Genomic DNA, 24975 nt, shown 5'->3' with positions numbered 1-24975 from the left:
TGGCTTATTTTTATCACAAGGCAGAAAACAAACAACTGCCTTTGTTGTTTTGAATGTCACATCAGAATCAGCCGTCCGCTCACAGCAACCTGAGGAGTGAGTATAACGGCTGTATTAGTGTGGGCTGTAACACTGACATCATCAAACCAGTCAGTTCATTCTGGTGAAACTGGGACAGCGTCTTTTAAAGGATGCTCTGGTGAAGCCGTGAGCTGAGGAATCAAAGGGAAGATCACAGCACATGGAGCTGCTGTCACACGTCTTTCATATCCGTCTTTCTTCACTGACATCGTCTGAACAGAGATGAATGAATGAAAACGGCAGACGAATGTTCACAGAGGATCTTCTGTGTCTCATTCACAGAAAACGCTGCAAATAACTGAGTGGGCTTTTCAGATAGATTTCATTCTGTTGTGCTTCTCTGCAGGGACTCATACAGTCTTTGTCTTGTTTGGCAGCAAAGTGGAGCTTTTGTTTATGGATCGATGAGCCTCACAGACAAGGTGGCTAATGGTGTGGGGGTCATCCTCATCCAGAGCATCCGGCCGTCCAGGTGAGTCCCTCTCAGGTGGACCCCTCACAGTCCTCTGGCTCTAAAACAGTGGAAGCTGTCAGGACGGAGCATAAACAACCACAAAAATCTGTCTGGGTTTCCCCAAGTTGTTTTCCACGCGCCCTTGCCCATGGAGTAAATTTAATTCATTTCTGACTTTTTTATTTCAATGTTGTGCTTGAGGCCCCTTAATACAAAGGCTCTTTTTATGTTTTACGAGCAGTTCAGTTTAAAACACTGTTTTCTGCTTTAAGAGAGGCCTGAAGAGTCAAAAAAGCCGTTTTACACAAAAACAGAATTAAAGATAAAAATGTCTGTTCAGATTTCTTGGATTGTAATGTTTCTGGGGCATTTTCAAGAAAGAACAAAGACTTGGTTTTAAATCTCTGTTCCACATCAGAAATATAACTCTGCTGCTTTAATATCATTATTAGATGAGATTAAACAGCTCTGTGGAGCAGCTACTGTCACTAAACCAGATGAAAATGTACCTTCATATAGCCACAATCCTGCACATTCAGTTAGCCCAAAATCTCAGTAAACATTTAAAACACACAACTTTAAAGGTGCAATATGCAAAATGTTAAATAGCAGGAAGCTGCTGTCTGTTGTGTGGAGCCATCGTGGCGTCATGGTGCAGAGAATGAACTTCGTCTGTGGGTTTTATAATCAGAGCTTCAGAGTTCTGGTAGCAGGTCCGGTCACATGTTTTTAAGTTCTTCCCTTTGAAACTGTTGCTCATCCTGCTTTATAAAGAGACAGACAGTGACGTTCTGTCTGTTAAAACAAGCGCTACTTTAGCTGCTTTATGTGCATATTTTAGCTCAGGGTGAGTCTGTTTGTGTAGCTTTCCTCTGTGATGTCTGCTCCAGTCTTTGTGTGTCGGTTTCTCCGTGATTCATTGGACTGGATTGGTGGCTCACATTTACACATCTTTGGTTGTAAATGAAAGTGAACTGAGAGGAGAAGTCTGGCCGATGTGCCCATCTGTTTTGGTCTGAGATGCTGGATGTTATCCAGTCAGTCTGATGCTGAGTCCTGTACCTTCAACCCTGTTCAGGATTTTCATGTTGCCATATGTAGAAGGTCTTTGGCTCCAAATGGCCTGGGGTCCAAAAGACCCCAAACACCTTGAATAGGGTTAAATTTTAACTAAAGCGTCCCTTGGCTTTATGCACGATATGCAAAAGAGACAAGTCAACTCAGAAAACCCTTGAAATGCCCACCCAGCACTGTGACTCTCCAGGAGAGCAGAAAACTGTGCTTCTGTACCACACAGGCAGGGCAGCTGGGTCTGATCAGCTCACTGACCGTTCCTTCACTAGCTAACGAAGCAGACCAGAGCCTTTGGACGGCAAACGTGTACCTCGTCACAGACGGAAAAGCCCAAACAATGTCCTAGTAAGCCATGACAGTGAACCAGCGTGCACAACAACAGAATACAGCCATCATTAACACATCTGTTCTGTCCCTCCTGTGACACGTCAAACATCACCTGTAGAACCAGTCCAGCCAGTTCCAACACCAAAAACAGACAAATGGAGTTGTTGTATTTACAACCTGGACGATCGGTTTCACAGGTTGAAGCCACTGCCTTTGAAGTTAAGGGCGACTATTTATTCTCTTGTCATCACTGAATGCTCGTGTGGTCAGAGCCGGCCGTGTCTTATTCTGTGTCCTGTACTTTATTCTGAGTCAGGGTCACATGCACTGACTGCTGAAAACAGTTTCCAGCAAATGTACTATTTACTCCTGCTTGATTAATGTTTGCCAAAAGCTACAGTGGCCAGCAGCTTTAAAAAAAAAAAATGCAGACCAAGCTCACCCTGGGGAGGATAACGGACCAACCACAATGCAGAAACTGCTGAGGAGAGACCAAGAAACCTGACAAAGAGCTCCAAGTGTCGACTCAGACCCCGAACTGATGGAGCATCTGTGAGATGAGCTGCTCTCTAAACAACAACCATAAAGCTCAACAGAATAAAGACTATAAATGAATCATCTTTTTGAGTTGTGACAACTTGTCATGAAATTGTGTTTAACTTTAGTTTACTTTATTGTGTTTAAAACTGCACTGATTTAGGGGAATTAACGTTTCCTCTACAATCAATGGTATCATAAATTACCACCGACTTAATGATTGAAACAAGTTTTTATGTTGAATACTCAAAAATACTAGAAAACACTGAGATTAAGTTGGTCCCAGGAGTATTACCACATTACCTAAAAGTAATTTTAAGTGTAATTTACTTTATTACCATAATTATGAGCACAAGCTTTTGAAATGGCAAAAAGAAAAAAAAATGTCTGGTGAGGACACCCGGGATCTTTCTGCATGGAGTCTCCATGTTCTCCCCGTGCAGCGTGGGTTCTCTCTGGGTTGTCCGGCTTCCTCCCACAGTTCAGAAACATGCTGAGGTCAATTGGTGATTGTAAATTGTTTGTAGGTGTGAATGGATGGATGAGTTCAAATTATACACAATATTAAGGTAACACAATAACCAACATTACGATGTCAACCCAACCAAAACAACCATAAAATAAAATAACAGCTAAAACAATGTTTGCAACTTAAATAATTTATCTAAATCAGAAAATAATATACTTGCTTTATTTGCAAACATGCACGTAATTGGATGTAAGTAGGTTAATTGAATAAGTTTTCAGTTTGCAGTTGTATTTATTTATTTATTTATTCCTGTATTTTGCTATTCATTGACACTTGAGTCATTTCCTTCCTCCATCCAGCTGACCTCCAAGGCAGCTGGATGCCAGTGACACCAGCAGGCAGATAAACTAACCTTTGGTCCAATTTGTCGACAATAAGAAACACACGGAGTGATCACAGCCTTTTCCTTTAACTTCTGCCTGTTTAAATGCCGTTTTCTCCTTTTACTGCTCACATTTGACCTTTCACGTTTCTACCACCGCTGCTCTTTAACACAGGTTGTCCCCTTTTTCTTTTCTCCTCCACAGCACAGACCCATGCTGCCCAGCTTGGTTTTATCGTGACGTCATGGCTACGGTAACCGGGGGCGTTGCCGTGGTCGCAGCACTTTGCCTGTTCACCATCCTCATCTGGCCAATCAGAACGCGGAACAATTAGTGTCCAAACTCTACACTGCAGTCGGTGATAGTGTCTCATATGCAAAGAAAAACTGCTTCAGGGGTTTGATCACCTCCATCATGAGGTCAGGATCAGGTGTTTCAGATTTAAGTTCTTTTTTTGTTTTTGCTGTTTTATGCTCAAGCACACAATGAAAACATCAGCTGGATGCACTGCATTTAAGCTCCATGAGGCTCATTACCATATGAATACATTTAGACAGTTGAGACTTTTTAAAAGAATTCTGTTAATTGTAGAGATTATGAAGCCATGCTGCCATCTAGTGCATGAGTGTGTAACTACACTGCTCTCCTGGAGGAGCTGCTGAAGCTGAGAGTTGTCCTGTATTACACACATATAACTGGGGACTGAGCTTACAATTCTCCTCGTCATTTAGATATTTAAGCATTTAAAAACACACCAGCTTGTGGATGCTACATATAAAAGTATTTCATAAAGTCGTACAGCGTTAGGCAGTGGAGGTAAACTGTGAATGCTTCATGTGTAGTTTTCATTCTTCGTTTGACTCACTGAAGGTTTAAAATGATTGAAACCAAAGAAACAAAACGTTGTTTTCCACCTCTGCTCTGTGCTGTGAAAGCCAAAGATTTTACTTGACCTGGCAGCAACTGTGGCGCCGATCCAAGGAAGTGAACTGGGTGAACTTGACTCTGTGTGTGTGTGTGTGTGTGTGTGTGTGTGTGTGTGTGTGTGTGTGTGTGTTTCAGACAGTTAACACTTTCCTCACTATTTGTTTGCCTGCTATGATCATATGCGATGTAAAAAACTAATGTTCCAAAAAGCCAAACATCGGTTGATTGCTTGTATAAACAGAGAACAAAACGCTGAAGTAACGACAGACTGAGTCCTGAGATTTCCAGAGAAAAAAAAAAACTCTCAATATCGTTTGCTAACGGTAATAGTTCCTGTCATGTTCCTGTCCAGCTTAAAATCATGTGATGTTCAGACGTTGTGTTCCACATTTTGTCTGTTCTGAACATCTGTCTGTTTCTGCAAATGCTATAACACACACCTATATGATCCTAAAGTTTGAGTCATTGGTGCTTACTGGTCTTCTGTGAGCTTTTCGATCACGTGTGTCCCTTCACATTAGATTAATCTGCATCAGGCAGCTTTACAGTTTAACAACAAGATGTGTGCACTGAGGAAATAACGTGAACATTTTAAGGATCTAAGTACAATAATCAACTAACTCACTGAGCACTAAGATGAATCAAGTTGTTCTTGCAATGAAGATAAAAATCTGACCACAGTTAAACCATCATGTGTGTCCTGATTCCTTTTTATTGAGGCCTTGGTTTGCTGCAATTTAACCAAAAGTTTGTGTTTCAGTCCTAAGCTTTGATTTGACATTGTTACGTCTATGTGCTGATGATATCAGTCTGATTTAACTTTTATTTGTTTCTGTGCAGTCTATTTATTTATTTATTTTGAAAATTTATTTAAGAAAGTAGATCTAGTTCTGGCAAAAAAGTCCTTGCTTGATAGAGCTGCTGACTCTAAACAGAAGGATGTACAGTGTCCTGATATGAAGGAATGCAAAAGGTGTCATACATAAAGCAAAAAATGACAAATTACAACGTAAATAAAAAATAACAGACGAGAGAGAAACAAAAGCAGGATTTTGAACCACTGAGAGCAAGAGAACGGCTCAGCAAAATAACAGTAAATGAATCAATCAAATAAATAAATAAATAAATATTTTAAGAATGCAGAAATAAGTAAACAAGTTACTTTGATTAAAATATCGTCAGTGATATTAGTTGTGTGAGCCTTTAAATGAATTTAACAAGCCTTGAAAAGTGACCGTACGCCCCAAAATGAGTCATTTAAAGGGATTTCTCATTAAATTTGACAGATTGTAGAACATGCATCCTTTGTAAAAACATCCAACTTAATTAAAGAGGAACTGAATAATAAAGAGTACTTGTTGACATCAAGATTTCTTGACAAAAACAAACAAACAAACAAACAGAATAAGGCCAGACATCCTTTACATCATTACTCTGTATGACATGACCAAAAATAGAAAAAAGATGGGACTGATTCATCTTTGAATGCAAGTTTCAGACCGTAGAAAAACATTTATACTTTAAACAATACAGCAACATGTTTGGTCCATTTAACCAGCAGAGAGTTTTAGCTGTAATTCTCTCTCCTGGCTTCTTGAAAAACTCTTTTCTGTCACATTTTTTCACCTTTAACTCTGTTCAGGACTTTCATGGTGCCACACCTAGAAGGTCTTTTGGGGTCCATTGGATCCCAAGTAAGAAAATGTGCAAAATATTTGTAGGTGTTCATTATCGACTTTTATATTGTGTTTATTTTGTGTTATTTTTGTCTTGTATTGTATTTTTCCTGATAAGTTATTTTTGGTTCCAAATGCAAGACAAATGTCCCTCTTTTTATGTTAACAAAAAAAATCTTCAAAAAAAACAACACCTGTCACCTAAACCAAATGGCCTGGGGTCCAAAAGAGCCCAGAAGTCCTGCACAGGGTTAAATATTAAGAGTCTTGTGGTCTCAGTTCAACTTCTCTTACCTGCGGTTTAAGAACTATATTTCCTTGCGGAAGATCATGTTTGCGATGCTAGTTTTAACTTACTGGCTATCTACTGTTTACCACTACGTGTCTTATCACTTCTGCACAAAATGTAACTGTTAACTGATTTTAGCTGAATCGTGTCTTTCTTACGACGCCTCTGCCCGGTACGAGGACAGAAAGCCTGACCTCTGTCGGTGGCTCGGCGGCGGTGTGCTGCGGCGGCCGGATCACCGCGGACAGGCGGGACAAAGCGCTTGTTGAGAGGGACCGTTGTGTGAGAGAGTCCGCTCCGGGACGAGCTGCTGCAAAACCCAGAAAAACACTCTCAAAGTCAGCCTCAGACAAAGAGGCTCACTCGAACACCAGCTCAGAAACACGGTGATATTCTGACGGAGTCCCTAAACCGCCTCCAACTTTGAGAGGAAGGAGAGTTGTGACAGGAAACACGGACCTTTGGTCAAGTTTTATTCCCCCGCAGCGATCCTCAGGTAAGAGAGCCGTAAGGTGCATGAAGGCGCCTTTAACGGCACATTGTCAAGCTTTTCCGATAAAATACTGAGCTGAACTTGCATTAATATTGTTATGAAGTTGTTTCAAGTCGTTGTTATGACTAAAAGCGTCTCATTTATGTGTAAGTTACCGTTAGAGTAGTAACTTGGACAGGTGGCTCCCCGGGCGGTCACTAGCTAGCAGCATCTCACCGTTAGCTTCACTCTTCATCATACAGACATAAACGACTTTTATCAGAAGTCTGCTGGGACAACACAGCCAAAACCACAGGAGGAAAAATCCCCAGAACCTCTGTAACCTTTACATAAAGCATAAAACCCTGTTGAATTAATTAATTAATTGTTAATTACAATAAATGTAAAGCATCAACAGCAGCCTGATGGTTAATAATCACAGCCCGCCGTCACTGTGGTGTTTCTGGTGGAGGTGTGAAATGTGTGTGCTCTCAGATGATGTATGTAAACACAAGTGAAGCAGTTAAACACACACTACATCATCTATAAGTGTGACTCATGTGTATGTGGCACTTCTATAGTTAGAAAAACACTGAGTGGCTTATGTACAGTGGTGTTGACTGACTATCATGTCACCTGTAAGTGCTGATTCTTTGTTTTTGGACTACAGACTAACAGCTGGTGTAAATGCAGATTAATTACACTTAGGTGCCACTTCATTACCTATTTAATGCTGTTCAACGCCTGTGTTTATTAAAGGGGTCAGTTTTTGGTGATCTGCAGTTTGTGGTTTCGTCTTGAGCGGATCAAACAGCCACAGCTAACTTCTATCTTCATCATTTCACCTGCTGACTGTTCCTGCTCTACAGCCCCACACGGCTCTCCAACATAAACTTCACACATTCTCAGTTTGTTGTGCGTTAGTTTAACATACTGAGAATATTTGCCTGTCAGCCTATGGTTTTGTGTTTTCCTGGTCCAGGAGATTTTTCAGTGGGTTGTTTTTGGGCAGGAAGTCTTGGCCGACCCCTGTGCGTATGCCAGTGGGTCCCGGCCCACATCGGGCAGGGGCCTAATTGTTTTTGACAGATGTAAGACATGTGACTGTATAACTGGAATTCCATCATCAGCAGCAGATGATAGAGTCTCTGTGTTGCAGTGGAGCCCAGCGTGCTGCTGGTGGGTGTATGACCTGACCTGTGACTGTGGTCCAAACACTGTGCTTTCTGCTCGGCTCAAAAACGAGATGTGTGAGACAAACACCACTATACTACCACTACTACTACCACTACTACTACTACTACTACTACTACTACTACTACTACTGCTACTACCACTGTTGCTAATGCCACTCCTAGTACTGCTGCTATATGACAGGAGTAAAAAGTGCACTACTCTGTATTCAGGCAGTTTGCTGTTAAACGAAGGGTCTCCTCTTAAGGAACAAATGCTCAAAATAAGTCACCACTTTTTATGGGCCACAACAGTCCTTCTTATCCATGTGCTAAGTCTTTGACTGAAACTGAAGATCATCAACATATATATTGCTAATTAAATTTTGTTTCACTATTTGTAATACTTGGGTCTGTAGCATTTAAACAAACTGTGGAAAATGCTCGTTGTACTTTTCTCCTAAATGCGATCAGATGTTTTGTTGTGCCTGACCGTCCAAAACTCACATATATTCAGTTTAATATAAGATTAAGGAAAGAACAAACATCAAAGACTTATTTTGATAAAAGTTTTCTTTCTTCATGAATGATTTTTTACTTCAGCTTATCATTTCTAAACTGCTCTGGTGATTTCTGCATAACAAAGATTAGTGCTACAGTTAAATGCTCACTTTAAAACCGACTTTAATAGATTAGGAAAAACCCAGTGTTTGAGCCTGAATAGTGGAATATTTAACAATGCTTTCAAGTCTTTCAGGGTAAAAGTCACAGTTGTGTGCGGTGACTCAGTTTAATTTAATTTCTTGGAAGGACCTTGAGCCTCAGATGATTTCCTGCCAGTAATTGATAGAATCAAATGCTGCGGCAGGAAATAAACTAGCGGGCAGCCTGTTGATCAACAGTCCAGGACACCTGAAACTGTTGTGCAGCACCAGCCCATCCACCTGTCCTCCCCTCTTTCTGCCTCCTGTCTGCCTCGCTCCACTCAGGACAGAGGAGCCCTTGTTTGATCCTCCCTGGACAGTGCCCCACTTTTCTTTCTTCTTTTTTTTTCCTTTACCCTGGCGCCATGGCAACACTGTTCCTGTGACGAGCAGCCTTGACTTTTGCCCCTCCTGCTCCCAAAACAAAGGCAAGGAGTTATGGAGGGACGGAGTGAAGGGGGAAGAGAGTTGAGGGACAGGGCAATTGTAAGGGGGATGAAGGACATGGAGGCTTGAGGGTGGGTGTAATGGGAAGGTGTCTGGGACGGAGGCTCTGAGGCGAGACCTCAGCCGCTGTGTGTGCCCGAGTCCCATAAAGACAGGAGAGTTATTAGACTGTGGGCAGCGCCAAAGACTGTATCTCTGTCTGTGTGTCTTAAATTCTGAATGGCCGCTGACTCCTTCACAATCCCACCTCGATGCCAGAATGGGCGCCGCACATAAATGTGATTAAAATCAGAACCGTGGTGCTGCAGAGTTCAGTGAAACGGCACCGTGCATAGAATCCTCGGTAATAAATAAATAAAGTTCTCAGTAAACGGTAGAAAAGTGTCACTGTCACACTTTCCAAGAGTCGAGGTGACATATTCAAATGTCTTTTGTTTAATCGTCTTATGGAAAATAACACTGTTAGACAAAGACATGGCGGACTTGAACTACGCAATGTGTGGCTTTAAAAAAAACAAAGATTTAATAGTGAATTGATAATCGAAATGGTTTCAAATTAGTTCTCAAGAGAATGCTTCAACCTGGAAGTGATTCTTTTTTAAATTCAGTATCTTCAGTTTTTGGTCAGTTATCAGTGGAATAATTTTAAGACTTTTTTTTCTCTATGTTCTGATATTTTAGAGACAAAACCCAAAAACTTAAATCAGTCAATAGCAAAAACATTTTTTGAATTGTTGTGGTGTTTCAGCAGATGATGTGATGTAGTCTGTTGCATGTATAACAGCATGTTGCGCTGAGCATTGTATTCACGCAAGATGGAGAGAACAGTTGGAAGTAAAATCAAAGAAAGACAAAAGCAGAAATCTGATTGTTATTGTTCTGTCTTTAACAGTAACTCCATCATGTTTACATGTAGCCCACACTCTCCCCGTAGAGCTCAGGGTTGAAGAATGGGCATTGTTCAGTCACATACACTGTGGCCTCGCATGTCCCTCTCTGTAAGATTTGTAGCAGAAAACAACATTTTTAGCTGAATGGCGGGATGTAAAATGTTCAAAGTCTGGAAATTGTGGGGGCAGGAGAGAGACTCCTACAGCCTGCGAAGAGGCAAAAAGGAAAGTATTGTTGTTTGGCTGCACTCCCTGTCCTGGTGCCGACATCTCCACGCTGATTCTGACTTAGCTGGTTCACAGACCTCAAAGCTAAGGCCATTCCTTTATCGGCTGTCATTTTTGCTAACGTAGGAAAGCAGATGTGTGGTCTAATTTGTGACATAATTGAGAAATATTCTGGTCTCAGTGAAGCTCAGTTATTCAACCTGACAGAAAGAGAAAATGGCACAAACAACTCCAAGCTGTACCCTCATAAATCACACTCCCTTAGAAATGGTAAAACATTTACGCTGTCCTGTTACTAAGCGTCATTACCAAAGACAGTCACGCCTAACTTTCCCATATCTGTCCATGCAGCATTACTCATATCAGTGCTGCTGAGAAACAGAGCTGGACAGTTCTTCCAAGCTGGTACAGGACACGTTGGTCTCTCCGTTATCCACAGACTCTTTTTGTTTTGGTGTTTCTTTTTACAGTTCTGGATATCTTTGAGTGATGTTTGATTACGACAGTCCACCGGTCTACAGCCCTCCATCCAACAATGGCTTTGGCCCTCCAGGCAGCTTCCATGGCCCTCAGAGTGACTACAACGCCTACCCACCTCCACCAGGATCCTACTACATTGAGGAGAAGCCGCAGCACTTCTACAAATGGCGTTCACCTCCTGGGATCATCAAGGCCATGATGGCCACAGTGATAGTGCTGTGTGTGGCCATCTTTGCCTGTGTGGCCTCCACCCTCATGTGGGACATGCAGTATGGATACGGCATGGGAACGGGCTACTACGGCTCCGGTATGGGCTACGGCAGCGGATACAGCGGAGGCAGCTATGGCGCAGGTTATGGTGGTTACGGTAGCTATGGAAACTACTACGGCTCCGGCTCCTACATTTCTCCTTACTCGGCCAAAACTGCCATGATTTCCATGGCAGCCATTAACTTTATAGGAGCGCTGGCCTTCTTCATTGCCAGTTTCTCGAAAACCCCCATAGTTCGCACCAGGAAGTTCTTTCTGGCTCTGCTGATAACCAGTATCATCATGGCTGTCCTGCAGGTAATACTCATTTGCATTTCAGTTCCACATTTATGTTGTTTCGCTGTACGTATTTCATCAATACTGTTGGTCAAATGTGCAAATAGTCGCGCAACATTTCCTGTTGAATCCCACAGTTTTGTTAAGATGTGTTTTTGCCGTGCTGTGTGTATAAGATTGTGCTTTAATAGCTTGTCATAACATGTGACAATGGATCAGTAATGCAAATATTACAGAAAACACAATAGTCTGAAGTACAAAGTGCGGCCGCTAAAGACACGCCCCCTCAGAAGGTGTGTGGAGCGAGACCTCGATTTCCAGTCCACCAGTTTCTAGAGTTTGTGTTTTATTGCCTGGAGTTAGTTGGGATGTGAGATGGGAACCACAAAATATTTGACTTCAGCAGCAAAACGCGAATGTAATGCAGCTAATATACATATATTACAAACTCAAACAATCTGTGTGCGTGTTATGTGTGACTCAGGTAAGCTAGAAAATGAACTTAAATTCAAGCTTTAATGTCTTTGCAGCAGTGATTTATGTGTATTGTCATGAATCTAAATTTCTTTTAGCTGTATGGCGATAATAAAACACGGAAGCAGTTTTGGCAAGGGAGTGGTTCTGTTACCTCGAGTCAGTATAAAGGCCACAGAGCTGATGAGAGGAGCAAAATGTCCAGAATGAGAAGTTTCTGTATGACATGATTTCTAAAATACTCACCTGCACTTGTATGCAGTTACTCATTGACTACCTAATGTGTACATTTCAACTTTTTGTTTTATTTTCTTGTTACACACACAAGGCTTCCACCTCACCAGCATTTAGAAAACACCAAATATTATTGTACATTTTCAATAGTCTGAGAAGCCATACAGAAACCTCTCAAATATTTTGTGGTTCTCATCTCACATCCCAGCTACCAACCCAAACTGTGAACGCCTGTCTCTGTTATGAGCGGCATTTAAATGTGCATGTTTTAGAAAACCCTAAATGCCAGAAGCATAATGTGAAGCAGGACTCTGTTTATCTCAGATCCCAGTGGTCTACTGGCTGAGCTGGTTAAGACACGTGCTCGTACACATCTCAGATCACAGCAGCATGTTTACACTGCTGAGCATATATGTATATTCATATAAATGAAAATGTAATCCAGTTTTCTTGCAGACTGGGGATGGAGAGTTCACTGATATCGAATATTAAAAGAGAGTTTTAGTCATACCAACTTTCTATAAGTTGACTGTAATCTCATGTTTCAGTCTTTAGTTCTCTGTTGCTTTTTACATCTTTAATTATCTCAGAAAAATAGGCTAAACCAGATTTTGCTCGAGCCTGCAGTGGTATTAGAGCTTCTTTTATTTTCAATAACTGTTGTTAGATTCCAGACAGAAAGTTTTGTGACTCCAAGCGCCCATAAAATGTTGCTGTGTTTGTCTGATTCCAGCTAATTGTTAAGCTCCAATGAGGCAGATTAGAGAACACTGAGAGGCATTAGAGGTTTGTTAGCCCGGTGTAGAAGTTGTCTCCTTCTTGTAACGTACCCTTTGCCCTTACAGTATGTTCAGTACAGTGTGATTAGTGCTGAATGTATATCTGGTGGTGTGTTCTTAGTCATATTTGAATTGGATTTTCAGGAGTACTTCTGCAGATCTCTTTCTGTGATCAACTAACAGATGTTTTAGTTATAAATATGAATATACCTGTGTGCCATTGTACTAATTCTGCGTCTTTTTCAGGGCATCATAAGCATCGTCTACATTGTCGGTGTGAACCCAATGGCCCAGAGCTCCTCCAGTATGATGTACAATCCAATGCTCATGATGTGCCAGAGCCTCTACCAGACCCACTACTCCCAGATGGGAGGAGTGGGAGGCTTCCCCATGTACAACCAGTACCTGTACCATTACTGCTTTGTGGACCCACAGGAGGTCTGTAGCTTTCTTTGTTGGTGTGGAATTGTTGGATTTGTTCAGTTTCCAGTGTTATTTCATGTATATCTGGATGAGTGGTGAAGGCCCCCAAAAGTAGTGAGTCCCCATTAACAACAATTATAAAACCAACATGTCTGCTGTGTAGATTAGACAAAAAGAAAACATAAGATCCTGACAGTTTCAAAACTGCTGAAAGAAAATATTTGACATTCTGTTAAATGTCATATATGATATGTTTCCTGTCAAATTACTGATGTGGCTTATTTGGTATTGATTCACAGCTACAATGATTGTACAGTTATTAGTGTCTTACGTGTTTTAGAAGTTTGTGCAACATTAGACAAAACGTTAGACCAGGGATCTCCAGCTCCGTTCCTCATGTGCTATTGTCCTGCAGGTTTTAGAGGTTTCCGTGCTGCAACACACCTGACTCAAATGAATGGATCTCCAACAGCTTGTTGTCAAGTTCTACACAAGTCTATTAAGGAGCCATTAATGTGAGTCAGGTGTGTTGCAGTACAGAAACGTCTCAAACCTGCAGGACAGTAGCTCACAAAGATGGGAGTTGGAGATCTCGGCATTAAACTACAGACACATAATATATTCTAGCTTGTCATATTGTCTGTCCCATTTTGTTTTGTGATGTGTTTCAGGAAGCATTTGCTGCACTTACATACAAACTGTGGTGTATTTCTCGTAATCATTCCACAGATGTGTATTTGTGTGCTTCATGTACCGACTTTATCTCAGAGCTTGTCTCCTTGACAATTCGCCACATTTCATGCTCATGTTCTTGCTTTTTCAGGGAATCGCCATGGCGTGTGGATTCCTGGTTGTCATTGCCTTTTGTGTTGCTGCTTTTTTTGCACACAAAACAAGAGGGAAGATCTGGCGCTACGGAAAACCCAACATCTACTGGGAGGAGCCTCTCGTTGGTGGGAAGGCCTCAGAGGGCAGAGATGTCGAGGAATGGGTAAGAGACAGCAGGACGGTAGACACAGTTTAATAAGACTGGGTTTACATGGGATTAAAAACAAAAAAAACAGCATCACATTTTGACCCCGGCTGACCTGGAGGTTTTGCATGCACAGCTTGCAGTCAAATGAATAGGATCACACAGAGTTTAAATCCAGCCTACGGATGGAGTACAATGACAGATTTTATTAGATGATTAAATGCTCAGCTTCAGTGGTTTTTCTGCGTAGAGAATTCAGCCACCAAATGGAATCTTGTTTTCCACCAATGTTCATTACATTCCATGTAAAGTCAGCGAGCTGGTAGGTCATCGGTGATGTAGTCGTCTGACTGCTCAGGTAGTCATCAGGTACATAACAGGTGGGCAATTGTGGTGATGCAGGTGCAGTAAATAGCCGAGCTGAGCTTTGCACATTCCTGCGGTCGGTCTGTCACCTGTTCTGCTATTTTTAACATCTAACTTCGCTGCATGTCCAGAGAGACTTTGTAATGCTGAATGCATGAGTCTTGTGTTTTCATTGCTCGTCTTTATAAGTTGAAAGTCCAAGAGGAACTTCATATAGAGACATTTATTCGTTTATAGGATCCAGTTGGGAAGCAGTCATGCTACCGTAAAACAGTTTCCTCTGACTGAGTCACTTTGTTCAGGGTCAGGGCTGATAGCGGCCAGTGATTGTTTGCTCATGGGCTACGACCTGGTTTCACTCTGAGTAATCATTAACCACCTGAGAAGATAGTGAGCAGCCAGGTGGTTTCTGGAGAGCCTGCCTTCAAGCTGTTTAAATGTCAACAACATGCCCCTTATACAGGACTGTTCGCTGTGATGTGAGTTGATAATTGACTTGACGTGACACGTTTCAAATGATGCCTGTTTCATGCAGTGAATCACAAAGAGTAACAGTGTGGTAACATACATAGAACATTTATAGAATATTTTATTTCTGTTCGCTGTAGTACCTACACCCAATGGTGCATCCACCCAAATAACAACTGGCCACATTCTGTGTCCGTACAAACAATGTCAAGACCAGAAATCATTAAAAGCAGATAGAGTAAATACAGTACGTACAAACCTGAAGTGAGAGATGTAAGAAATTGATATAAAGCAACATAGAGCAAAGTGTCTTTAAATAAATAACTAAACTTAAATGATAAATAAATAAAACAATAATGTAACATGACTAAATACTGCTAGCTTACCACGTACCCTCAAATCCCCACATCGCTTTAACTTATTTTCAATGTGGTGAACCTTATAAACCAAAGGTATTTACAGAGTGTGCTTATTGTTTATGTGCTGTCATAAATCTGTAAAGTTTCGAGAAAATGTTCTTGTGTAACAGTGGATCTCTTTCAAAGACTGAAAATACCAGAAAAAAAAGCACTTAACAGACGTGTTGTTATATTGGATTATATAGAGCTGTTTGTTTTTCAGAGAGGTTGCTTCGAGCATGGCATCATGCACACAGAGGCGCACAGGCCGAGCAGAGTAAATGAGACACGCTCAAACTGAATCCTATGACTAGCACTAGTGTCTGATAATGGAGCCATGCTCACTGATGTCATCAGACACATCGGAGGTACAGTAATGAAGTCGGCAGTACCTCTCAGCTTAAACGTTTTTCATTGACATGCTGCTGTACCAGATGCATGTTTAGTGTTTCACAAGTTTGGGAAAAAAGCAAAGAGTTTTTGATAAAGATGAATCTTAGACGATTTGATGATCATTGCTGACAAACAATTATTTATTCATAGTTTAAAACATATGCTAACATAGTTTCAAACAGAAACTACAGCATGCAGATGGCGTAACACTTGATTCTGCTGCCTGAAGACTGTGTTCTATACAAAACTGTGTCAGTCAAAGTGTACCCTTATCATTTAGTGATACTGACTGCACTATGCCCAACACACATATTTTATCTTTATGTCTTTGGTTCCATCTGTCCTCATTTCCTCAGTTTCAGCTTCCATACTGCAGGAGTGTATCTCCTTTGTTGGTGCCCTACCTGCATATCTGTGCCACAAAATGAGTCATCAGGCTGGTCTGGTTAATTTAAACACTGGGCCACTGATAGTCAGTGGCTGTGGTTGGTTTGAGTTTGGACCCATCTCTGTTGCCGAGCTCGGGGAGGCCTGGCTCGCTCTGATGACCTCACACACAGGCTGCATTCAGCTCGCCCAGGGGGGCTGCATTGTGTCTGCTGCATGAGGTCACCGGAGCTGGTTTCTGCTGGGCTGTCTGTGTGCTGGAACCACTGAAGTGCTGCACAGATGGAGAGTGAAAGCATCCTGAACTGGCTTCGTAGATTAAAACATGCAAACAATGAGTGGATGTGGTTTGACGCAGCAGTACAACGTGATTACACGTGGCCGAACATGGACATAACCAATTGATATAACAGTATAGTAAAAAATGTAGGACAGCTATAGAGAGCAAAGAATTATTTCTGCCACATAAATGAGCAAAACATCTGGTAGAAAAAGATCCAACACACCATTGATGTTGTGATTTTTTTGTTCACAAAATAAATTCAGCTGTTTATTGGCTATGTAGTCCTAAACAAAAAGAATTGTAAAATAACTTCAGAACTCTTGGGTTCTTTCTTTTTAAACCAGGCATTTAGAGGTAAGACGAGTTCCAGGTAAACTCTGGATTCCTGCTCAGCTGCAGTTGGTCTCATGTGGTGGCTGCTGCTGTCGTTACAGACGCTGCAGACTCTCAGTTTAGTTTATGCAGCTTGTTAAAACATCAGAGGTGACAAATATTAATGAAAGTTTGTTTCCTGGGATTTGAAATAAGGATTCTTTAAAATAATTTAATTTCAATGTGAGCTCAGTCAGTGTTCACTGCAACATTCACAGCATTACTGCTGCTGATATAACTTCATGTAAAAACTAGTTTTGCAGCTCAAGCATTGTAATCTTTGGTATGTCTGTGATTAATGGTGTTTTGTAGTTTGTCAAGGAGATACTGGACAACTTAAATACAGGAAATGTATTTTCTTTTTCACTTGAACTGGGATTCAGTTTTTCTTTGTCGCCTCGTCCTTGATTCCTGCCTCGCTGCGTCATGACGACGTTTCATCGCCACCGCTCTGCTGCTCCTTTTATCACATCTACCCTTGTCTCAGAGCCTTTTACATGTCTCTCCATCTTGGCCTGCTGGCTTTGCTTCACCAGGTCCAGGACTCTCAGGCATTCTTACTGTGCTTACATACTCTGCTCACAGCCCAGTAGCCGCTGTGCTGCACACTGAGAGGGCATTGTTGGGATTCTTCCATGAACTACTCTCTTCAAACAGGATTCTCCTGCAGCTGCAAGAAGGGCAGCTCTCCCCCAGCTCAGCACTCCACCCATCATGATTATTGTTTTTTGGGGGCCGTGCTGATGTTTGCTTCTGCCTCCACACTGGGAGGAATTTAGGGAATTGTGCTGTAAGGTACCACCCTAGAAAGCAGGAGAGTTTATATAACTACTAGAGTAAGTAAGTAGTAAACAAGTAGTCATTTTCTACGTAGTAAGTTCTTGCAAAGTAGCCCAGTTTTTGCTAACATAAAGCTGGGCTAACCTTCCAGGTGACAGAAAAAATAGGAACCTCTTCAATTTTAGACACACCACTTTGTGTAGAGGTCCTCTGAAAGGCGTCTAATCATTGATAAACTTGTGGGACGAGGCAGAGACCAAGCCTGAGGCCTTCGTTGTGAAGAATTCTATCAAGCTGACTCTCTGACCTCACAGGAAGGACTCGGCGATACAGATTAAAGTAAATGTTTTACATGGGGGACTCCTGTTGTTTGGAGACAGAAAGGAGGAGCAGATCCGTTCCAGGTGTTCACCAAGACATTAGACAGTAGAAAGAAATGAAAGCAAAGCTGGAATCATTGTCCGTTACTTTGTGTGTATGTAATGACTTGCTGTATGATTTTAGGTTGTAAGGTTATCAGAAACAGGCTCAAAATACAGGCAAACTTCCTGTAGACAAGGAACCATCAACGGTATTAAATTACAGTAACAACAGCGATTCATTCTATTCAGGGTTAGTTTGTTTTTTATAATTAACCCATAGCCCCTCTTTGTTTTTGTTCTCTCGACCTTTTCAAGCACTGGGAACCGAACCCCTCATTTGATTGAGTGGCTGGATTGTGATGTCCAATTTCATGCCCGACTGCTCACTCAAACTTTAAGCACTAATTATCATACTTTAGTGTCTGTCTCTTGTCTCCTTTAGAAGCCGATTCTCCAGGCTACTGCTGCCCAGTATGCCTTTTCACGTAAATGTTTTAAAACTGTTGCTCAGACTGATGTTGATAGAAGAGTATAAAAGTGCCAATAGATTATATAATGTGTTCGTTCAACATAGGAAAACCAGAAGAGTAATGGTTTCTTAAACAGGATAATAGTCGGAAAATGAGCCTGTGGGGTGATCTGGTCTTTGTGAGCGTTTCACTTGTTTGTTTGTATTTGCTGAGCGTGTTCCTTTTGTTTTTTCCTGCCTGCTGTAGGTGAACAATGTGGAGGAAAGCCGCAGCGTTCAGGATGCCCCTACCCTGCTGGTGTCAGAGAAGGGAGGCGGGCTGCTCAACGCCTCGGCTAACAGTGTCATCTCCTACCCCCCAGCCAAGGTGGACAGCAGCTCCTACAACGAGGACGCCTACGGCAACAACGAGTAAGTGGCTGTTTTCTCAGACCCTTTTCTGTTTGGAAGATATTACAGCAAAATGAGGCCACATACAACACAACTTTGAAGAAACAGTCGTCACAAATGTACATGTACATACATACATCTTCTTTTCCGCTTATTCTATATCTTTGCAATTACTGAAATTTATTCGTTTTGTTTCATGCAAATAATCCACTTTTCCCAGTCTCTCCCAGGTAGGTCAGTGTTCTCAGCCCCGTTTGAACCCACAGTCCCATGAAGCACATTTATTTTGATGGAATGTCTCTAAACACGTTCTTAAATCACAGCGAGGAGGAAGCGATGATACCACTCTGTTAGCTCTATCAGCGAGGTCATGCAGTTGCCCTAAATCACGTTTGATTGGATTAGTCATCAAAACACTTCGTTGTTAGACAGGAAGAGAAAAAAAACCCATCATAATAAAAATGTTTGTCACAATCTTTTGACATATATTTATATATTAGGAGCTAACTGGCACAAAGATACAGGATTAGTTTTTGCTTTTTTTAAAAATCATTCTTATGTTACTATCATATATTATTACTATATTCTTGTCAGCTTCCTTCTACTTGGAGAGATATGTGGAAAATCCACAAGCAGAAAACTGATTTTTTGAAAGTAGCTGCACCATTTGTGTTCTATAAAGCAAGGCCCAAAATGAATCAGCTTCAAAACATGTGACTCACACAAGCAATATCTAATCACCAGTCCGTTTTAAAGCCCATGAAAACATATTGCCCTACCCACACAAGAGAACAGTGCGTGTGACCTTTGAGCCGTCGCTGGATTAAGTTTTTTTGTGTGTTTTTTTTTCCTTGTGTTCATTGAATTCTCTGAGGAGGAGAAAAGGCAGGATGTTTACGAACTTACGTGTTTGCTTTTCATCGAATCTGGGAACTGTTTCTGAAGCACCTTATTTTTGTTTGTTTTAGTTCCTACACGACTGCAATGTGTGTGATTAGAAAAACGGTCACGGGCCGTCGCTTCAGCTCACCTGGTTGAGCTGGCGACCCAAGAGCAGGGGCTGTAGTCCCCGATGCAGCAGCCATGGGTTCAAATCCTGCTCATGGCCCTTTGCTGCAACCCACTCGCCCAATTCCCTGTCTCTCCTTTGACTATCCTAACTAATAAAGGCCAAAAGAATAACTTTAAAAAAGAAACAGCCACATACACTTCTTTAGACAGTTTCCTAACATCTCCATTACTTAAAAAAAGCATCTTATGTCTACAATATATTCAGAAAGGCCTTAGTGCAGACTCAAAATATACAACTGAACACACAAGATGGATTTTGAGTTGGTTCAAAGTACAGAATATAACGATTTCCTCTCTCGCTAAGTAAACAGAGGCTCTCATAAACAGAAGAATGTTCGCCTGAAGACCTGCAGTTTGCTCGCTTGTTGACATAATTCAGCCTTTTGTAAGAACTTGTAATATCTGTGCCACTGGATTTGGATTCCTCTACAAATCCCTGCAAACCTACAAAATTGAGCGTGTTTCCCCACATGTGTTATTACAGGGCTGTACCTGCTCTGTGGTCGCTGAGGACCTTCATATGGCACAGAATCAGATTGTAGGCTGTGAGCAATCATTAGTGGTTCAAAGCGTCTACCTGCGTCCATCTGCCGTCTGTCTGGGCCACATCAGTAATAAGTTACTGATGTTATTTTGGTCACAGTGGGGCTTGTATTCCAGCTTGAATGCTATTCTGTGTTCACTCCTAGTTTATTTGTATTAAATCGGAGGTCAGTAGGGTTTCATATATAAATACACATTCTGTCGTGCAGTTTGATGAAATGTATTTTTGCTGAATTTAAAGCAGCAGAAATATTGACGCTGTACCACTGACATGAAGCTTCAGCAAGCATACAAAAAACTTACAGCAAGTGGAAATACATGGCTGACCAGTGTCTCTAAAGCTCACTAGTTTACACAGCAGGTCTTGGTAAATAATTCTTTTTGCAGTGACAGTTCCCTTTTTTTTAGTATCTGAGCTTTACAATGCAAAGATTCACACACCTCAGAACAGCTAATTGTTTTTCAACCACAGTTACAGTCTTTGTGTTGGTTGCTTTTTCCAGCAACATAATGTGCAAAAGTTGATCAATAACCAGGACTTTGTAGGTGTAGTTCTTCACGTGACTGTGCTGGCAGTATGGATCAACAACGTCTAAACTATCACCACGTTACAATCCAGATGTTGGTGATGTTTTCAGTGATGTGTCCTCATGTTTTCTAAAACCAACAAATGTCTCCTGTGAAATAACCGAAACGGTGAACTTTTGTAGAAAAGGCAGATTGTTCAAACCAGATTGCAAAGCTTTTAAACTCATCATAATCAACTCTCCAGGGCTCCCAGTGTAATCCAGTTGACTAAGCTGTGCTTCTCGTGTCACACAGGTACTCTGAGAGAGCAACCAGCCGACCATCAGAAATGGTTTCCCGCAGTGGCGCCACCAGCTCCAGCCCCTCAGAGGAGACGGGTGGAGGCCGCAAACCTTCCGCCAACAGGGGCAAGAGGCGCAGACGAAACCCAGAGCTGGACGAGTCTCAGTACGAAACAGAGTACACCACAGGAGGAGAGACGGGCAACGAACTGGACGAAGAAGAATGGGACAAGTAAGAGCTGACCGTCCATGACTGTGCTGAGCTGCTCGCATATTGTCTGGATTAGAAATGAAAATGTCATTAGCCAAGAACTCAGAATGTAGATTGCAGTCAAATACCGTGGCTCCCTCAAGACCAGACCTAGATTCTCTGATATGAATTAATAACTGTAAGCTCAGAAAACCCAGCTCACGTGACGGCAGCTTGGTGTACAGGACAATGCAGCTAGAACATTGTTTGATTTGAACCTTGTAAGTAAAGAACAGTAAGGTAATGGATGCTTCAAAAACAAAGCTTGGAAAAGGCCACAGGCTGTATATTCCTCATTCTGTCCAGGAGAGTAGTTAATCCTCTGAGGCATGCCAGTTCTCATGAGTTGTGCTCAGGCACACTGAGAGAACTGGGACAAAGGTACAAATAACGGTAGTCAGTGTGGAGACGCTGCTCTTATCCAGCTGTATTCAGCCACACTTCCATAAACATCAGATCTCAGCGTTATTGAACCCACAAACCTCCTGTATTGTGTCACTGGGCTTAAACTTGTTCAGCTTGGTGAAGATTGTAAGACGTCATGTTCAGGTCTGACAGATGCAAGTTGACTAGTGCTGAAGTTTTCACTCTTTTCCTCCAGCATGTACCCGGACATAACTTCAGATGCTCAGCGTCACAGCTATAAGAGAGAGTTTGATGCTGATCTGCGAGAGTACAAACGCCTCTGTGCCGAGATGGACGACATAAACGATCAGTTGAACAAACTGAGCCGGCAGCTGGACACACTGGATGAGACCTCAGCCAAATACCAGGTCAGATAAAGTCACCTCTAAAAGTCATGCATAGCAAAGCAAAGCTGGTGGAGACGGCAAAGTGTAGCTCACACAGTGGATGGAGATACACGAATAAACCAAGAAATTCTTGTGTTTGGTTTAAACACTGAAGGGACAAAATGTCACAAAGGAATATACAGAAATATAAGATTCCACATTAAACAGCAAATTTGAGACCAAACCTATTAAAATGTTGTTATTGTGTCTGTCTGTATTTAGTCAAATAGGGGCGATGCAGCTTTTCTCTTTGTCACACACTTTACTTGTATGTTTTCTTGAGCGTTTTGGGAGTTCAGAGCAAGAACTCCACATAGATTACCAAAGCAAAAACAATATGAAGTGTTTCGTATTAAAAAGCTGCTCTGCCCTGATGCACAGTCACCTCTACAGACATGTTGAAGGAAATGATTGTGATTTTGTGCTCAGAAAGAAGAACAGAAAACCCTCAAATAAGAGTGAAACGCACACAGATACCTTCCGGTGATGATGTAATATTATTGGATGTCACAGCTCTGGTTCGTTCCACCATATCACATAACCAACATGTCTGACTCAAGTGAAACAGGCTGTCTTTAGCCTGATAACTCAAATCTCAGGAGCTTTTCGTCCTTTCCCTCCTTATCTACACGATGTGACACGCTCCCTAATGACAGTGACTCAGATAGACACAAGGAGACTCGTTACATAAGACAGAACTCAGTGTTTTCTCAAGAGATAATTGATCAGATGTTAAACAGAAAAGCCAAAGAGCCCGTCAGTCTTACCCAGTGTTTTCCCCTCGTTCTGTTTCAGACTGTAGCAGAGGAATATAATCAGCTGAAGGATCTGAAGCAGGTGAGGACATATTTCTTTGGTCATTTAAGGCAGCATCAGTCTACAGCAGCTACGAGATGTCACCTGATTTCTTTGTTGTGGCGTTCTTTAAATATATATAGTTTTCTGTCTACATTACCTCTCACACCATCTGTCCCCCCAGACGTTGTATGACTGCTGTAGTTGTGTTAAATGGCCCCTCTCTGCTCTCTGTCCTGTGTAGACACCAAACTACCAGTCTAAGAAGAGAGAGTGCCGCCGATTGAGGCACAAACTGTTCCACATCAAACGCATGGTGAAGGACTACGACAAGAAACACTGAAGAAGCCACCGAGCCCTGACTCTCTGCTCTGTGGTCGACACAGCAGACGCTCACAGACACACTCCAGAACAAAGACTCTGTGACATGCTGAGACCAAAGTTGTAGGAAACACACATACACACTGCAGACACACTACAGACACACACACACACACACACACAGGGAACATACTGTACATTACTAATAGTTTAGACGTTTTCTTTCATCCTCTGATCACTTACACATATCGTCACCACTTTTAAAAACTAAAGCAGGACCCTCAGCTGTAGCTCCTCCAGAGCAAACGCTGCCGTTTCTATAAGGGTCCAGCTCAGTGTTTGCAGTGTGCAGCCACATGTGAAGATCAGAGGGTGTGGTGGGAGAAAGATTGTTTGAAAGTCACCTGATCTGCAGTCCCCTGTGATAACGCTGTACTCTCTGCGGTTCTGTTTGCTCCGCAGATTGCCAACTTTTCTTTGTTTTATCGCCGCAGATAAAGAGCAGTATTGTAGACGACGTAGTAACGGCTGAGACAGGTTGCTGGGAGCAGATACGCAGTTTCTTTAACCCTTGGCATGATGTTATCTTTGTCACAAATGAACTTTAGCTGAGCTTTTCTTACTTGTGTTTATAACGACCATAAATGTCCGTGAAGTTAACTGCTCTCCGGTGACACTGTGTATTTTTCTATCGTACTGGTTTTTGGTGAGATTTTTATGCTGATCGTCACAGATGCGGTGAGACCAAAAAAAAAAGGGGGACAAACTGGCCAATGAGATACGTGTGACCTTGTTGTGTTGTACATATGTTTTTAATGAATCCTGTTCATGCTACATGCCAAGAACACATTCACAGTATGACTGTTAGAGCTTTAGATTCATAGTGACGTGTTTGTTAGTCAGATTAAAACGTTCTCATGCTATGCAAATTGGTAAAAGTTAGCCAAACTGTTTTTATATTTTTTATCATGTGCACTCCTCAACGTGTCTGTCTCACTGTCTATAAGCTAAACTAATCTCATGTTTTGATTCGTTGCCAATTAAATCGGCTGTGATTTTGTATTAATCCGCTTCATGTGTAAAGAGCTACGATCTCCTGTACATTTTAAAACTGTTCAGACACACTTTTGATTTGTCTTGCGTTTGTATTTTTATGAAGAACATTTTTGTCATTTTACAAACCGTTTGCGAGCCATTTATTTTTGTAAGAATTTATTTTCTCTGATGCTATTATAAAAGACCATTTTTTGTAACTGTATACTTCCATAAATTATGTTGTCTAAAAGGTATTGAATTCAGTAAGTAATAAACATTTCTAATTCTCTAAAAGTGGTATTTTACTGCTCGCTTCTTGATTCGGAGGCATTTTGCTGCTCTGTGCGGCTACAACGAGCGTCCAGCAGGGGGAGCAGGAAGACTTTCTCAGGAATGATCAGCAGACAATCCCAGTGAGGCTGATACAAGCTGCTGCTGCCCTCTGCTGGTAAGTGATGACACTAACCTGCAATTTGCTGAGTCCCAAATCCACATTATTTACTGTGTATGCTTGATGTCGCTGTTACAGCTCTGTATCATCACGCAAGTTTAACTTTACACAGAGAAAGCAGCATTTATTTAAGATGAGTGAAAAATGTTTTAATGTGCCACCAGCTGCAAAGTCTCAACGTCCTTTTGATCCTGAAATTACT

The 24975-nt window shown here is 41.7% G+C and overlaps 2 protein-coding genes across 2 annotated transcripts in view; both read left to right on the top strand.

The window, feature by feature from the left end:
- The window catches only part of LOC103359437 (casein kinase I isoform gamma-2), a 58792-nt gene extending 48412 nt beyond the window's left edge, over nucleotides 1-10380 (top strand). Inside the window, exons 13-15 of the mRNA XM_008284774.1 lie at nucleotides 276-283; nucleotides 749-753; nucleotides 10336-10380. Of these exons, the coding sequence (XP_008282996.1) occupies nucleotides 276-283; nucleotides 749-753; nucleotides 10336-10380 (58 nt within the window). The remainder of the gene's footprint in view (nucleotides 1-275; nucleotides 284-748; nucleotides 754-10335) is intronic.
- LOC103359431 (occludin) lies at nucleotides 1577-24619 on the top strand. The gene is made up of 10 exons (XM_008284766.1): nucleotides 1577-1588; nucleotides 6477-6713; nucleotides 10601-11177; nucleotides 12890-13081; nucleotides 13890-14057; nucleotides 18565-18728; nucleotides 21144-21362; nucleotides 21982-22153; nucleotides 22967-23008; nucleotides 23211-24619. The coding sequence occupies exons 3-10, from the start codon at nucleotides 10620-10622 to the stop codon at nucleotides 23307-23309; spliced, it is 1614 nt and encodes a 537-aa protein (XP_008282988.1). The 5' UTR covers nucleotides 1577-1588; nucleotides 6477-6713; nucleotides 10601-10619; the 3' UTR covers nucleotides 23310-24619.
- The last annotated feature ends 356 nt before the right edge of the window (nucleotides 24620-24975 follow it).

Source organism: Stegastes partitus, unplaced genomic scaffold (assembly GCF_000690725.1).
Source record: "Stegastes partitus isolate 25-593 unplaced genomic scaffold, Stegastes_partitus-1.0.2 Scaffold371, whole genome shotgun sequence".
Lineage (NCBI taxonomy): Eukaryota > Metazoa > Chordata > Actinopteri > Pomacentridae > Stegastes > Stegastes partitus.
The sequence above is the reverse complement of the archived record's forward strand: the minus strand, read 5'-3'. Positions and strand labels throughout refer to the sequence as shown.

Excerpts from the sequence above, each read along its gene's own strand:
- LOC103359431 (XM_008284766.1), top strand. The coding sequence starts at position 10,620 with ATGTTTGATTACGACAGTCCACCGGTCTACAGCCCTCCATCCAACAAT. Across the intron at positions 13,082-13,889 it reads GCTTTGTGGACCCACAGGAG|GGAATCGCCATGGCGTGTGG; the intron begins GTCTGTAGCTTT and ends TTGCTTTTTCAG. Across the intron at positions 14,058-18,564 it reads GCAGAGATGTCGAGGAATGG|GTGAACAATGTGGAGGAAAG; the intron begins GTAAGAGACAGC and ends TGCCTGCTGTAG.